Source organism: Salvelinus namaycush, chromosome 8, assembly GCF_016432855.1.
Source record: "Salvelinus namaycush isolate Seneca chromosome 8, SaNama_1.0, whole genome shotgun sequence".
In the NCBI taxonomy this organism is placed as follows: domain Eukaryota; kingdom Metazoa; phylum Chordata; class Actinopteri; order Salmoniformes; family Salmonidae; genus Salvelinus; species Salvelinus namaycush.
Genome location: NC_052314.1, coordinates 14,986,094 through 14,998,876, shown reverse-complemented (window position 1 = coordinate 14,998,876; position 12,783 = coordinate 14,986,094). Strand labels below are relative to the sequence as shown.

General features: G+C 47.5%; 1 protein-coding gene across 1 annotated transcript in view; it reads left to right on the top strand.

Moving 5' to 3' along the window:
* The window catches only part of LOC120052031 (DNA-directed RNA polymerase, mitochondrial-like), a 56,304-nt gene that overhangs the window by 18,822 nt on the left and 24,699 nt on the right, over window positions 1-12,783 (top strand). The window contains 9 exon segments of the mRNA XM_038998897.1: window positions 630-797; window positions 1,620-1,790; window positions 6,344-6,583; window positions 8,065-8,853; window positions 9,008-9,083; window positions 9,086-9,129; window positions 9,672-9,794; window positions 10,685-10,864; window positions 12,415-12,501. Of these exon segments, the coding sequence (XP_038854825.1) occupies window positions 630-797; window positions 1,620-1,790; window positions 6,344-6,583; window positions 8,065-8,853; window positions 9,008-9,083; window positions 9,086-9,129; window positions 9,672-9,794; window positions 10,685-10,864; window positions 12,415-12,501 (1,878 nt within the window).

The following is a 12,783-nucleotide window of genomic DNA, read 5'->3' as shown; positions in this document are numbered from 1 at the left end:
AGCAGAGAGAGAAGTTTATCTCCAGACATCGGTCAAAACTTTAAATGTAATGCTTTGAGGGCTCTCCTGTTATCTCAGTGATCTGGGGCCAGGCATTTACGGTTTAAACTCTCCCTGCATCTCCAGACAGTGTTTCAGACTGGGAGCAGGAGGACGAGGGTCCCTGGTGGTCTGCAACATTTACAGCGGAATGATAATGTACAGCAGAATGATAATGTATTTTGATGGGGCTCTCCTGAGGAGGGGGCGGAGTCATCTAGAGTCCAGATCAGCCTATCTGCTCTGTGTCAGCTGGGCTCTCCTCCTGGCATGGTCAGGCAATATGACAGTCCCCTAGATGGAGGGTTGACCCAGTTTCACAACCTGGCTGGAGACCTGTTCTGTTCGATCACAATATCTGAATCGGAACACATGCTGAATACCACAGATGGTTATTGGCTAGCTAGTCGAGTCCAAATGAGTTATAAGGTGTGTGTTGTTTAACTTGACATCAACTTTGAACTCATATCCAAAGTGGATCTAAGGCAGAACTTGCTTATGGACCATAGTTCATCATGTTTTCGTCCACCAGAACCACACAGTACCATGCAGTATTACCGTGCTGATGGTGGTGTATGTGAATGTTTCAGAGGGCTCTACTGGCAGAGCAGCGGATGGTGTGGCACGAAGCCCTAGTTGGGGCCCTGAGGGAGAGCAATATGATCCTGGCCAGCATCACCCCGAAGGCCGTCAGACTCAGCCTCTACCCCTACCTCTGTCTGATGGACCAAAAGGACTATGTAGACATCATGATCCAGGTATAAAGCTATTATTATCATCATTATTATTATTATATAACCCACTTAATCCTCTCAACTATCTCTGACCTTGGGTCATATACACTGAGTGTACAAAACATGACATAGACTGACCAGGTTAAAGCTATGATCCCTTATTGATGTCACTTGTTAAATCCACTTCAATAAGTGTAGATGAAGGTGAAGAGACAGGTTAAAGAATGATTTTTAAGCCTTGAGACAGGGATTGTGTGTGTGTGACATTCAGAGGGTGAATGGGCAAGACAAAAGATTTAAGTGCCTTTGAACGGGGTATGGTAGTAGGTGCCAGGTGCACCGGTTTGTGTCAAGAACTGCAACGCTGCTGTTTTTTTCACGCTCAACAGTTTCCCATGTGTATCAAGAATGGTCCACCACTCAAAGGACATCCAGCTAACTTATCACAACTGTGGGAAGCATTGGAGTCAATATGGGCCAGCATCCCTGTGGAACGCTTTTGACACCTTGTGTGCAACTCAATATTAGGGAGGTGTTCCTAATGTTTTGTACACTCAATGCATATACTGTGTCTCTGTTGGTTCAATTCTTATTTTTCTGAGTGGTATCAAATTGTCTGAGCTGGTTGACAAATGATATGAACGTTCTAACGTTTAATTTGGCGTTCTGTGTTTGGACCCTTCAGGTAAAGCCCACTGCATCCCAGCAGTATGTTGGACCTTGACTCGTTTAGACCTCTGATGTATCTAGAGTTCTAAAGTCAGGTTTATTTAGCATCTTTGTAGCGTGATATCAAATGTAATGCTATAAAATACAGATGATCCTAATAATGTTGATATTTGTCAGAGTCTGTCTAACTTGCCATCCAGTGGGGAGTCTCTCCACATCCTGGCCAAGGAGCTGGGAAACAGGGTCCACAACAAGTTCTGCATCCGCCTGAAGAGCCACAACCAGATGGTGGACAAGCTCAGCCATATCTACAATGAATATGCTGAGCTACTAGCCAAAGACTCTAAGGTATGACACTCCACAGAAATACATTTACATTACATTTAAGTCATTTAGCAGACGCTCTTATCCAGAGCGACTTACAAATTGGTGCATTCACCTTATGATATCCAGTGGAACAACCACTTTACAATAGTGCATCTAACTCTTTTAAGGGGGGGGGGGGGGTTAGAAGGATTACTTTATCCTATCCTAGGTATTCCTTAAAGAGGTGGGGTTTCAGGTGTCTCCGGAAGGTGGTGATTGACTCCGCTGACCTGGCGTCGTGAGGGAGTTTGTTCCACCATTGGGGTGCCAGAGCAGCGAACAGTTTTGACTGGGCTGAGCGGGAACTGTACTTCCTCAGAGGTAGGGAGGCGAGCAGGCCAGAGGTGGATGAACGCAGTGCCCTTGTTTGGGTGTAGGGCCTGATCAGAGCCTGAAGGTACGGAGGTGCCGTTCCCCTCACAGCTCCGTAGGCAAGCACCATGGTCTTGTAGCGGATGCGAGCTTCAACTGGAAGCCAGTGGAGAGAGCGGAGGAGCGGGGTGACGTGAGAGAACTTGGGAAGGTTGAACACCAGACGGGCTGCGGCGTTCTGGATGAGTTGTAGGGGTTTAATAGCACAGGCAGGGAGCCCAGCCAACAGCGAGTTGCAGTAATCCAGACGGGAGATGACAAGTGCCTGGATTAGGACCTGCGCCGCTTCCTGTGTGAGGCAGGGTCGTACTCTGCGAATGTTGTAGAGCATGAACCTACAGGAACGGGTCACCGCCTTGATGTGAGTTGAGAACGACAGGGTGTTGTCCAGGATCACGCCAAGGTTCTTAGCACTCTGGGAGGAGGACACAATGGAGTTGTCAACCGTGATGGCGAGATCATGGAACGGGCAGTCCTTCCCCGGGAGGAAGAGCAGCTCCGTCTTGCCGAGGTTCAGCTTGAGGTGGTGATCCGTCATCCACACTGATATGTCTGCCAGACATGCAGAGATGCGATTCGCCACCTGGTTATCAGAGGGGGGAAAGGAGAAGATTAATTGTGTGTCGTCTGCATAGCAATGATAGGAGAGACCATGTGAGGATATGACAGAGCCAAGTGACTTGGTGTATAGCGAGAATAGGAGAGGGCCTAGAACAGAGCCCTGGGGGACACCAGTGGTGAGAGCACGTGGTGCGGAGACAGATTCTCGCCACGCCACCTGGTAGGAGCGACCTGTCAGGTAGGACGCAATCCAAGCGTGGGCCGCGCCGGAGATGCCCAGCTCGGAGAGGGTGGAGAGGAGGATCTGATGGTTCACAGTATCAAAGGCAGCCGATAGGTCTAGAAGGATGAGAGGAGAGAGAGTTAGCTTTAGCAGTGCGGAGCGCCTCCGTGACACAGAGAAGAGCAGTCTCAGTTGAATGACTAGTCTTGAAACCTGACTGATTTGGATCAAGAAGGTCATTCTGAGAGAGATAGCAGGAGAGCTGGCCAAGGACGGCACGTTCAAGAGTTTTGGAGAGAAAAGAAAGAAGGGATACTGGTCTGTAGTTGTTGACATCGGAGGGATCGAGTGTAGGTTTTTTCAGAAGGGGTGCAACTCTCGCTCTCTTGAAGACGGAAGGGACGTAGCCAGCGGTCAAGGATGAGTTGATGAGCGAGGTGAGGTAAGGGAGAAGGTCTCCGGAAATGGTCTGGAGAAGAGAGGAGGGGATAGGGTCAAGCGGGCAGGTTGTTGGGCGGCCGGCCGTCACAAGACGCGAGATTTCATCTGGAGAGAGAGGGGAGAAAGAGGTCAAAGCACAGGGTAGGGCAGTGTGAGCAGAACCAGCGGTGTCGTTTGACTTAGCAAACGAGGATCGGATGTCGTCGACCTTTTTTTCAAAATGGTTGACGAAGTCATCTGCAGAGAGGGAGGAGGGGGGAGGAGGGGGAGGAGGATTCAGGAGGGAGGAGAAGGTGGCAAAGAGCTTCCTAGGGTTAGAGGCAGATGCTTGGAATTTAGAGTGGTAGAAAGTGGCTTTAGCAGCAGAGACAGAAGAGGAGAATGTAGAGAGGAGGGAGTGAAAGGATGCCAGGTCCGCAGGGAGGCGAGTTTTCCTCCATTTCCGCTCGGCTGCCCGGAGCCCTGTTCTGTGAGCTCGCAGTGAGTCGTCGAGCCACGGAGCAGGAGGGGAGGACCGAGCCGGCCTGGAGGATAGGGGACATAGAGAGTCAAAGGATGCAGAAAGGGAGGAGAGGAGGGTTGAGGAGGCAGAATCAGGAGATAGGTTGGAGAAGGTTTGAGCAGAGGGAAGAGATGATAGGATGGAAGAGGAGAGAGTAGCGGGGGAGAGAGAGCGAAGGTTGGGACGGCGCGATACCATCCGAGTAGGGGCAGTGTGGGAAGTGTTGGATGAGAGCGAGAAGGAAAAGGATACAAGGTAGTGGTCGGAGACTTGGAGGGGAGTTGCAGTGAGATTAGTGGAAGAACAGCATCTAGTAAAGATGAGGTCAAGCGTATTGCCTGCCTTGTGAGTAGGGGGGGAAGGTGAGAGGGTGAGGTCAAAAGAGGAGAGGAGTGGAAAGAAGGAGGCAGAGAGGAATGAGTCAAAGGTAGACGTGGGGAGGTTAAAGTCACCCAGAACTGTGAGAGGTGAGCCATCCTCAGGAAAGGAACTTATCAGGGCGTCAAGCTCATCGATGAACTCTCCAAGGGAACCTGGAGGGCGATAAATGATAAGGATGTTAAGCTTGAAAGGGCTGGTAACTGTGACAGCATGGAATTCAAAGGAGGCGATAGACAGATGGGTCAGGGGAGAAAGAGAGAATGTCCACTTGGGAGAGATGAGGATCCCAGTGCCACCACCCCGCTGACCAGAAGCTCTCGGGGTGTGCGAGAACACGTGGGCAGACGAGGAGAGAGCAGTAGGAGTAGCAGTGTTATCAGTGGTAATCCATGTTTCCGTCAGTGCCAAGAAGTCGAGGGACTGGAGGGACGCATAGGCTGAGATGAACTCTGCCTTGTTGGCCGCAGATCGGCAGTTCCAGAGGCTGCCGGAGACCTGGAACTCCACGTGGGTCGTGCGCGCTGGGACCACCAGGTTAGAGTAGCGGCGACCACGCGGTGTGAAGCGTTTGTATGGTCTGTGCAGAGAGGAGAGAAGAGGGATAGACAGACACATAGTTGACAGGCTACAGAAGAGGCTACGCTAATGCAAAGGAGATTAGAATGACAAGTGGACTACACGTCTCGAATGTTCAGAAAGTTAAGCTTACGTTGCAAAAAAAAAAAAAATCTTATTGACTAAAATGATATAGTACTGCTGGCTGGTGAAGTAGGCTGGCTAGCAGTGGCTGCGTTGTTGACTTTGTTTGAAAGTGTAGCTGGCTAGGTAACCTCTAACTGGCTAGGTAACCTCGACAATTTCTCTAAATTTCTCTAAACTACACAATTATCTTGGATACAAGGACAGCAAAGACAACTATGTAGCTAGCTAACACTACGCTAATCAAGTCGTTCCGTTGTAATGTAAGTTTCTACAGTGCTGCTATTCGGTAGAAGTTGGCTAGCTAGCAGTGTTAGCTAGCAGTGTTGACTAGGTAGGAGAACGGCAGCGCGGCGGACGAAAATAGCTGGCTAGCTAACCGATAATTACTCAAAACTACACAATTATCTTCGATACAAAGATAGCAAAGACAACTATGTAGCTAGCTAACACTACACTAATCAAGTCGTTCCGTTGTAATGTAATCGTTTCTACAGTGCTGCTATTCGGTGGCTAGCTGGCTAGCTAGCAGTGTTGACTACGTTACGTTACGTTAGGACGAAAATAGCTGGCTAGCGAACCTCAATAACTACACAATTATCTTTGATACAAAGACGGCTATGTAGCTAGCTAAGTAGCTAGCTAAGATCAAACAAATCAAAGATAGCAAAGACAACTGTGTAGCTAGCTAACACTACACTAATCAAGTCGTTCCGTTGTAATGCAATCGTTTCTACAGTGCTGCTATTCGGTGGCTAGCTGGCTAGCTAGCAGTGTTGACTACGTTACGTTACGTTAGGACGAAAATAGCTGGCTAGCGAACCTCAATAACTACACAATTATCTTTGATACAAAGACGGCTATGTAGCTAGCTAAGATCAAACAAATCAAACCGTTGTACTGTAATGAAAATGAAAATGAAATGAATAGAACAGGTGTCCCCATTCAAGTCAATGATGGCATAATGGGTGGACTGGTGGCGATTGCGAGAGTACCCATAGGAGCAAAGCAGGAAGTGTACCCATCAATATGTGCTGTGATTTGTTGTTTCAACTGACATTACAAAAAATACATTCCATAGCATGAGCCACATCAGTTAACATAATTTGAATGAACATTCTACATTACCATAGAAATGTTGCATCACAAGGCAGGCAGCCATTGCGAGTGTACCCATGAGTTTACCAGTCATATTGCCAGCGGTAGAGGTTCCAAGCCCATTCTATTCATTCTATTTCTATGTGTCACTCTTCCACCCACATCTGGTCTTTATCTGTTTTTACAGATAAATTACAAGATGTATTAAATCATTGACCTACTGTTTGACTTAAAGAACTTCCTTACTGTGCGGTGCAGGAATTTGACATATTGCCTAGGGAGCGATGGTGGAAGCTGGAGTCGGAGCATAGCTCTGGTCCCTCCCTGCTGGGGGACAATACCCAATGGCCCCACACGGTGGTGGTGGAGCTGGGCACCTACCTGGTGGACCTCATGGTCAAGCACATGAAGGTGAACAGCGACATCCTCAACCCTGCCTATGACAGGAAGTTCAGCCCTGTCCTCTACCACATGTACACTTTCCGCAGTAACAAACAGGTAAATCGTACACTACATTTTGAAGTGATTTATGCCAGTAATTCTTTTCATCAGATTTCCAAGGCTTCGGGTCATTTTCGTGACATCTCATTTTGGTGTCATGACTTAGTCTTCACATTGATATTTTATGAGCGAAATCAGTTAATGCAGCAGTGAGAAGGTGCCATAACATAACAGGCTACCTTGGTCTTGGAAAGGGCTGTCTGTTATAGCTGCTATGTCTGTCTCTTCAGCTCTCCTCTCACAGCCCAGCTCCCTCATATTATTCTCTGCCTGCACGGTCCGGGCTCATAAGCATATGAATAATAAAACCGCTTTCCCTGCAAGAGTGGACGGCGGTGCAGTTGTTGACTAAAAGCCAATTTATGCTTCGTCTGTAAATGTGGTCAGAGGCTCCGTATGGTGTGATGCAGTTGCTCCGTACCACATCGCTGTGTGCCTCGCACATTTGTTTATAATGCGGAGGGCTCCGTATCGCTCCGCATTGACTTGATTGGTTGACGGTAGGTGGGGGCGGGAGGTCCTGTATAAACACAAACTCACTTCCTTGACAATTTTCTTCACAACAGCTCTACTCAACAGCTCTGCGCTGCTCCGCGAAGCGTAATAATTATGAATTCCCTGACTTCTGTACAGGATGTGTCACTGTATATGCTGCACAGCCAATGCAGATGTCGGATTGACCATGCAGCGCATTTAAGATGGGTGGCTTCCGAAATAATCATTTTTTTACTGTCCCCTTAATTGGCTGGCTGATTGACTGCTCTGGGATAACTGACAAGGAAATGAAGACACTTTCTATTTTGTCCTCTGAGCCTCGTTCCTGGTGTAAAAGAAGTGCCTGCCGGCATCTCAATCCGCTGTGGGTTTCAAAGCTGGTCTCTGGCCACTCCTCCCTCTGCTGTGCTGGCTCAGGGGGGTAGAGGGTAGGGCAGCAGGAGGGCAGCCTAATGATCTTTACAGCATGCACAGTTGTTAGGCTGCACAATGCTTCTCTCATTTATTTTTCATGGAATATCTGCTTGGTTGATGGACTGGATTTGTTATATCTCTGGTTGAAGGACTGAATCTGTTGTCTCTCTGTGTGTTAGGCTACACTGTTGGTTTATACAGTATGTTTTCTACAATGCTGTGTCTCTGTGGGTTTGGTTGGTGAAACCTTTCAGGTAGTAGCTAATTAGTCTCCGGCTGTCACACGTGATTAAAACTGCTATGAACCAGTTGCCTTAGCTGGTAACCACAGTATTTACATCATCACAATTACACTTAGTCAGGAAATAAATCAGCCGCATGCGCTCTCCACCAGAAGCCATGGTTAATGTGGTGGCGTTGTCACAGCAAATAAGGCTGCCTGTTTTACTGAAGCTTAATTAAAACGTTCAGCTCTGCTTTTGAGCAGACATTTGATTGGACTGGTACTGTACCTGTGTTTTTGTATTTCATGTATTTAATTGGATCTCTCGTGTTGTGATTGGCTGTAGGTCATCAAGCCGCACCCCATCCTAACACAGATGCAGCAGGAAGCCATGGAGACCACGCTGACCTTTGACTCCTACGTGATGCCCATGCTGTACCCGCCCATGCCCTGGACCTCGGCCAAGTTCGGCGCCTACCTCCTCACCCCCACCAAGATGATGCGCACGGTGGTTGGCGCCAACCAGCATGAGATCCTGCTGGAGAAGTGCCAGGACGCTGACCTGCATGCCGTGCTTGACTCCCTCAACCAGCTGGGCAACACGGCCTGGAGGATCAACCAGCCCCTGCTGGACATCATCATCTCCATCTTCAACGATAAGGGCAATGAGAAGCTGGACGTCCCGCCGCCCAACTCCGAGGCCCCCAAGATCCTCCGCTACAGCCAGCAGGACTTGGCCACCTACTCCTCAGCCGAGAAGGCCCACCTGAAGAGGGAGCTGATCATGGCTAAGAAGAAGTGCAGTGAGATGCACAGCCTCAGGATGGATGCCCTCTATAAACTCTCCATCGCCAACCACATGAGGGACGAGGTCTTCTGGTTCCCCCACAACATGGACTTCCGCGGGCGGACGTACCCGTGCCCGCCCTACTTCAACCACCTGGGCAGCGATGTGACCAGGGCCATCCTGGTGTTTGCGGAGGGGAAGCGCCTGGGGCCGGGCGGTCTGAAATGGCTGAAGATCCACCTGGTCAACCTGACAGGCTTGAAGAAACGCAGCTCGCTGGCCGGCAGGTTGGAGTACGCCAACACAATCATGGACGACATCCTGGACTCTGCAGACAACCCCCTCAACGTCAGTCTGCTAACAATGTGTCCTGTTTGTTATCATACTGTTACAGCTCATAGATTGTGGTTGTAATATTCTACCCACTGAGAGATAATCTAACCATTGATCTGTGGTATCTGATACTGTATTGTCTGTGGTTGTGTGTGTGTTTCCACGGCAGGGTAAGAAGTGGTGGCAGAATGCAGATGAACCCTGGCAAGCCTTGGCCTGCTGTATGGAGATAGCCAACGCTGTCAGATACCTGACCCCACACACTTCATCTCCCACTTTCCTGTACATCAGGTAATGACACTGACCTCTAACCCCCACCCCTTGACCCTCCATTTAGATCTGAAAGGATTAGATAGGTATATACAATACGGTCATAGCTCCATATTACCCTCTGAATAGGTGAAAGTTTTGCTATATTGCATACTCCTAGGGTCTAGGGGTCCATTTTGTTTAGCTCCCCTCTAAAGGTTCTCCAATTTACAACCTCTTAACAGGCGGTGTCTCATTTACTCGCTATACTGTTATTTTAGAGGCCTCATCAAAGTTAACAAGGCAACAGCTCCCCTGACACCATTTTGGTGAAATGGTTGTTTTGTCACTTGACTTTGTGCTCAGTCACTGCCCTGTCTGATCCATCCTAAACGGTGTGTTCAGACATCAGTTAACCTTTCTGTTGGTTGGGCTCTAGCTATGTAGAGCTGAGCAGCTCATTGACCTCGTCTGTCTGTGCTTCTTCAGGACTCATCCATGGCCTCGATTAAGCTTTTATTTGCCACCCCAATAAAAATGTCATATTTATATTTCTCTCGTCACTCCCTCCTTCCTCCCCTCAGGATGGTTCGTGTAATGGTCTCCAGCACTACGCAGCCCTGGGTCGGGACGTGATCGGTGCCACCTCTGTGAACCTAATTCCCTGTGAGGTGCCCCAGGATGTCTACAGCGGGGTGGCACAGCAGGTCAGTCAGCCTGGGCACCAGAGGGCGCCAGTGGGCAGTGGCGGGGAGATTGTATTGCTCTGCCCCTACCACCTATAATGTAGAATTAACACACAAGGTCGAAACAGTTGCTGAAATCCGTAGTTTATCAATTAATAAATAATGTTGTACTTGAAGAGTGTCTCATTATCGAGCTTGCTTCTTTATTTATCTGGGTGGTTGGATACCTAGTGAACAACAGTGTACCTTTTCCTTTGCACTTAGCACAGTCTACAATAACAGCACCTGCTCTCCTCAGACTAGTCAGAGCAGGCTTTACTTTACCTCTCACCCCAGGCCTCCCTGAGCCCCAGTCCCTGCAGCGCAGAAGGCACAGCCCAAGGATTTTGCGCTGACCAAGCTACATATTTTAGATGGGAGACAATTTGAGCCTGTTGATTTAAGCACCGGTGAGAGCGGAGAGCCACCCCTGAGGAGCGCTTATTAGCAATCAGATGATGAAATCAGCTCCGCTCTGAGTCTTGGAGGACAAACACCTCCAGTACATACAGGGCACCAATCATCAAGGCAACAATGTTTACAGGAAGGATACACCTGGTGTGTCTTTAAGGTGATTGCAGTTCATTGATTTAGACTGTTCACTTGTAGAACTACTACTACAGCAGGTTCTGTACAGGCTATACAGCAAACTGCTGCTAAAGCCACTGGCCCATTGAGTCAGATGTGTGATAACTGTGTCATTCACTGACAGTCTAAATCAATGTACTGTCTGCAGCACAATGTGGTTCTCTTATGCTCCCATGTTATGCTATGGGACTGTCAGAGTTAATGTATGATACTCTTGAGTCCGTGCGGTTCCCTTTGGACAAGATGACAGTCAGACTGTGTTTGGTGCTCTGTGTGTTTTCTAGGTGGAGGAGTTCCGTGCGCGGGACTCAGAGAAGGGTCTGAAGATCGCCCAGGTGCTGGAGGGCTTCATCAGCAGGAAGGTGGTGAAGCAGACGGTGATGACGGTGGTGTACGGTGTGACGCGCTACGGAGGACGCCTCCAGATAGAGAAGAGGCTCAAGGAGGTCGATGACTTCCCCAAGGTACGGCCTACCAGTCATCTTTGTAATTGTTGGTTTTTGATGTGACTAGCTGTGGCCTTTCTGGATGAATAGTATCACATAATTATCTCCTATAACATACGACTGTGTTACGAGAAATGTGACACGTGCCATACTGACGGCTGTGAGACGTCTTAAACTGTATCTGTCTATATTAGCCATTGATTTTATTATTCTTTAGCTACGTCACATAAGCAAACAGACCTATTATAATACGGTAGTAACCTAATCTTATCTTGTGTGTTTCCCGTCTAACAGCCAGGGAAATTGTCTCATTAGTTGAACAGGGAATCTGGGAACAATGTAGTGGGACATTTTTATTACTGTGAAAACCGCCTTATCCCATTGAAATGCAGTTGTTTGGCAGCCGTATTGGAAAAAGGCTTCTGTGGGGTTAGAGTGAATTCTGTGATATACCTGTATCTACAAATCTTTTTAAAACGCTGTTTATTTTTTAAATCTTTATTTAACTTGGCAAGTCAGTTAAGAACAAACTCTTAATTTCAATGACGTCCTAGGAACAGTGGGTTAACTGCCTTGTTCAGGGGCAGACCGACAGATTTTTACCTTGTCAGCTCAGGAATTTGATCTTGCAACCTTTCGGTTACTAGTCCAAAGCTCTAACCACTAGGCTACCTGCCGCCCCAATGTGACGTTCACAAAGCACTGTAATGTGACGTTCATACTTCTGATATCCATTTAGTTGAGCGCAGAAATATCATCAAGAATTTATACCTTTTCTTTTCAGTCGAATTTTACACCAAAATCGTTGATATCTATAAAAATGGTGATGGTCATAACCTACTGCAGCCATGCTCAATAGGCGGACCGCAGGCCGGATCCAGACCCCACAATGGGGTCAATACGATTCGGTTCGGGATTTGACTCCTGGTATCATATGAACACACATGTAAAATTGCAGGCAATATGTAACTTTTTGGGGGACACTTGCCTAGTTAACTTGCCTAGTTAAATAAATACATTCTCATTGAATGCAAGTCTAAGAAGCGACAGATCTGTTCTATGTGCGCTATTTCTATGCTTCCCATTTAAGTTTCATTTTTGAGTCTTTTACTTTCAGTTTTGTACACCATCTTCAAACAGCTGAAAATACAATATTTTTGGTTATGGAAAATATATTTCACAACGGTTTAGATGGTACAATGATTCGCTACACTATACTTGCTTGTTTTGTCACAAACTACATTTAGGCGAACTATTAGAATTGCAGCAACCAGGAAATGTCAGAGCGATTTCTCCATAGTGCATCTTTAAAACTGCAAATGTTTTCTCTTTGCAAACAAGAGGGGTGTGAACAGTTCGGGGTTGCGAGGTGGCGGTTTGTTACCCCCCCTATTCAAATCAACCCAGGAATTATTTGATGGAACAGCACATAATTTACCTTGTGGAGTTCCTCTGGATTCTGTGCTTGGTCTTTTACTCATTTTGATTATGTGCCTATAAATAAATATACATGTGTTGCATTTGGATATATGTATTGTCCTGCCATTGAGATTGTGTTGTGATTGCAGGAGTACGTATGGGATGCCTCTCACTACCTGGTCCAACAGGTGTTCAGCAGTCTGAAGGAGATGTTCACCGGCACCAGAGAGATCCAGGTACCCTGCGTTGACACACATTACTAATATATCCATTTACCTGCTGCATATACCAGCTCCACAGTTGACCCAGCACTTATTATTAACGACTATAGTTTGCTTTACTATTAGCACAGTAGCCGTGCTCGTTCATCATATGCATTAAATGCTCATACTCATGCATTAAAACCATTAGAGAAAGAATGATCCGGGTAGCTTTACGGTGAGGGCACACAGCCCCAGCTCAAATGAAATATTCCCCCTTCATCTTGCTCCAGCTCCCGGTTCGTCTCTAAATTGTTC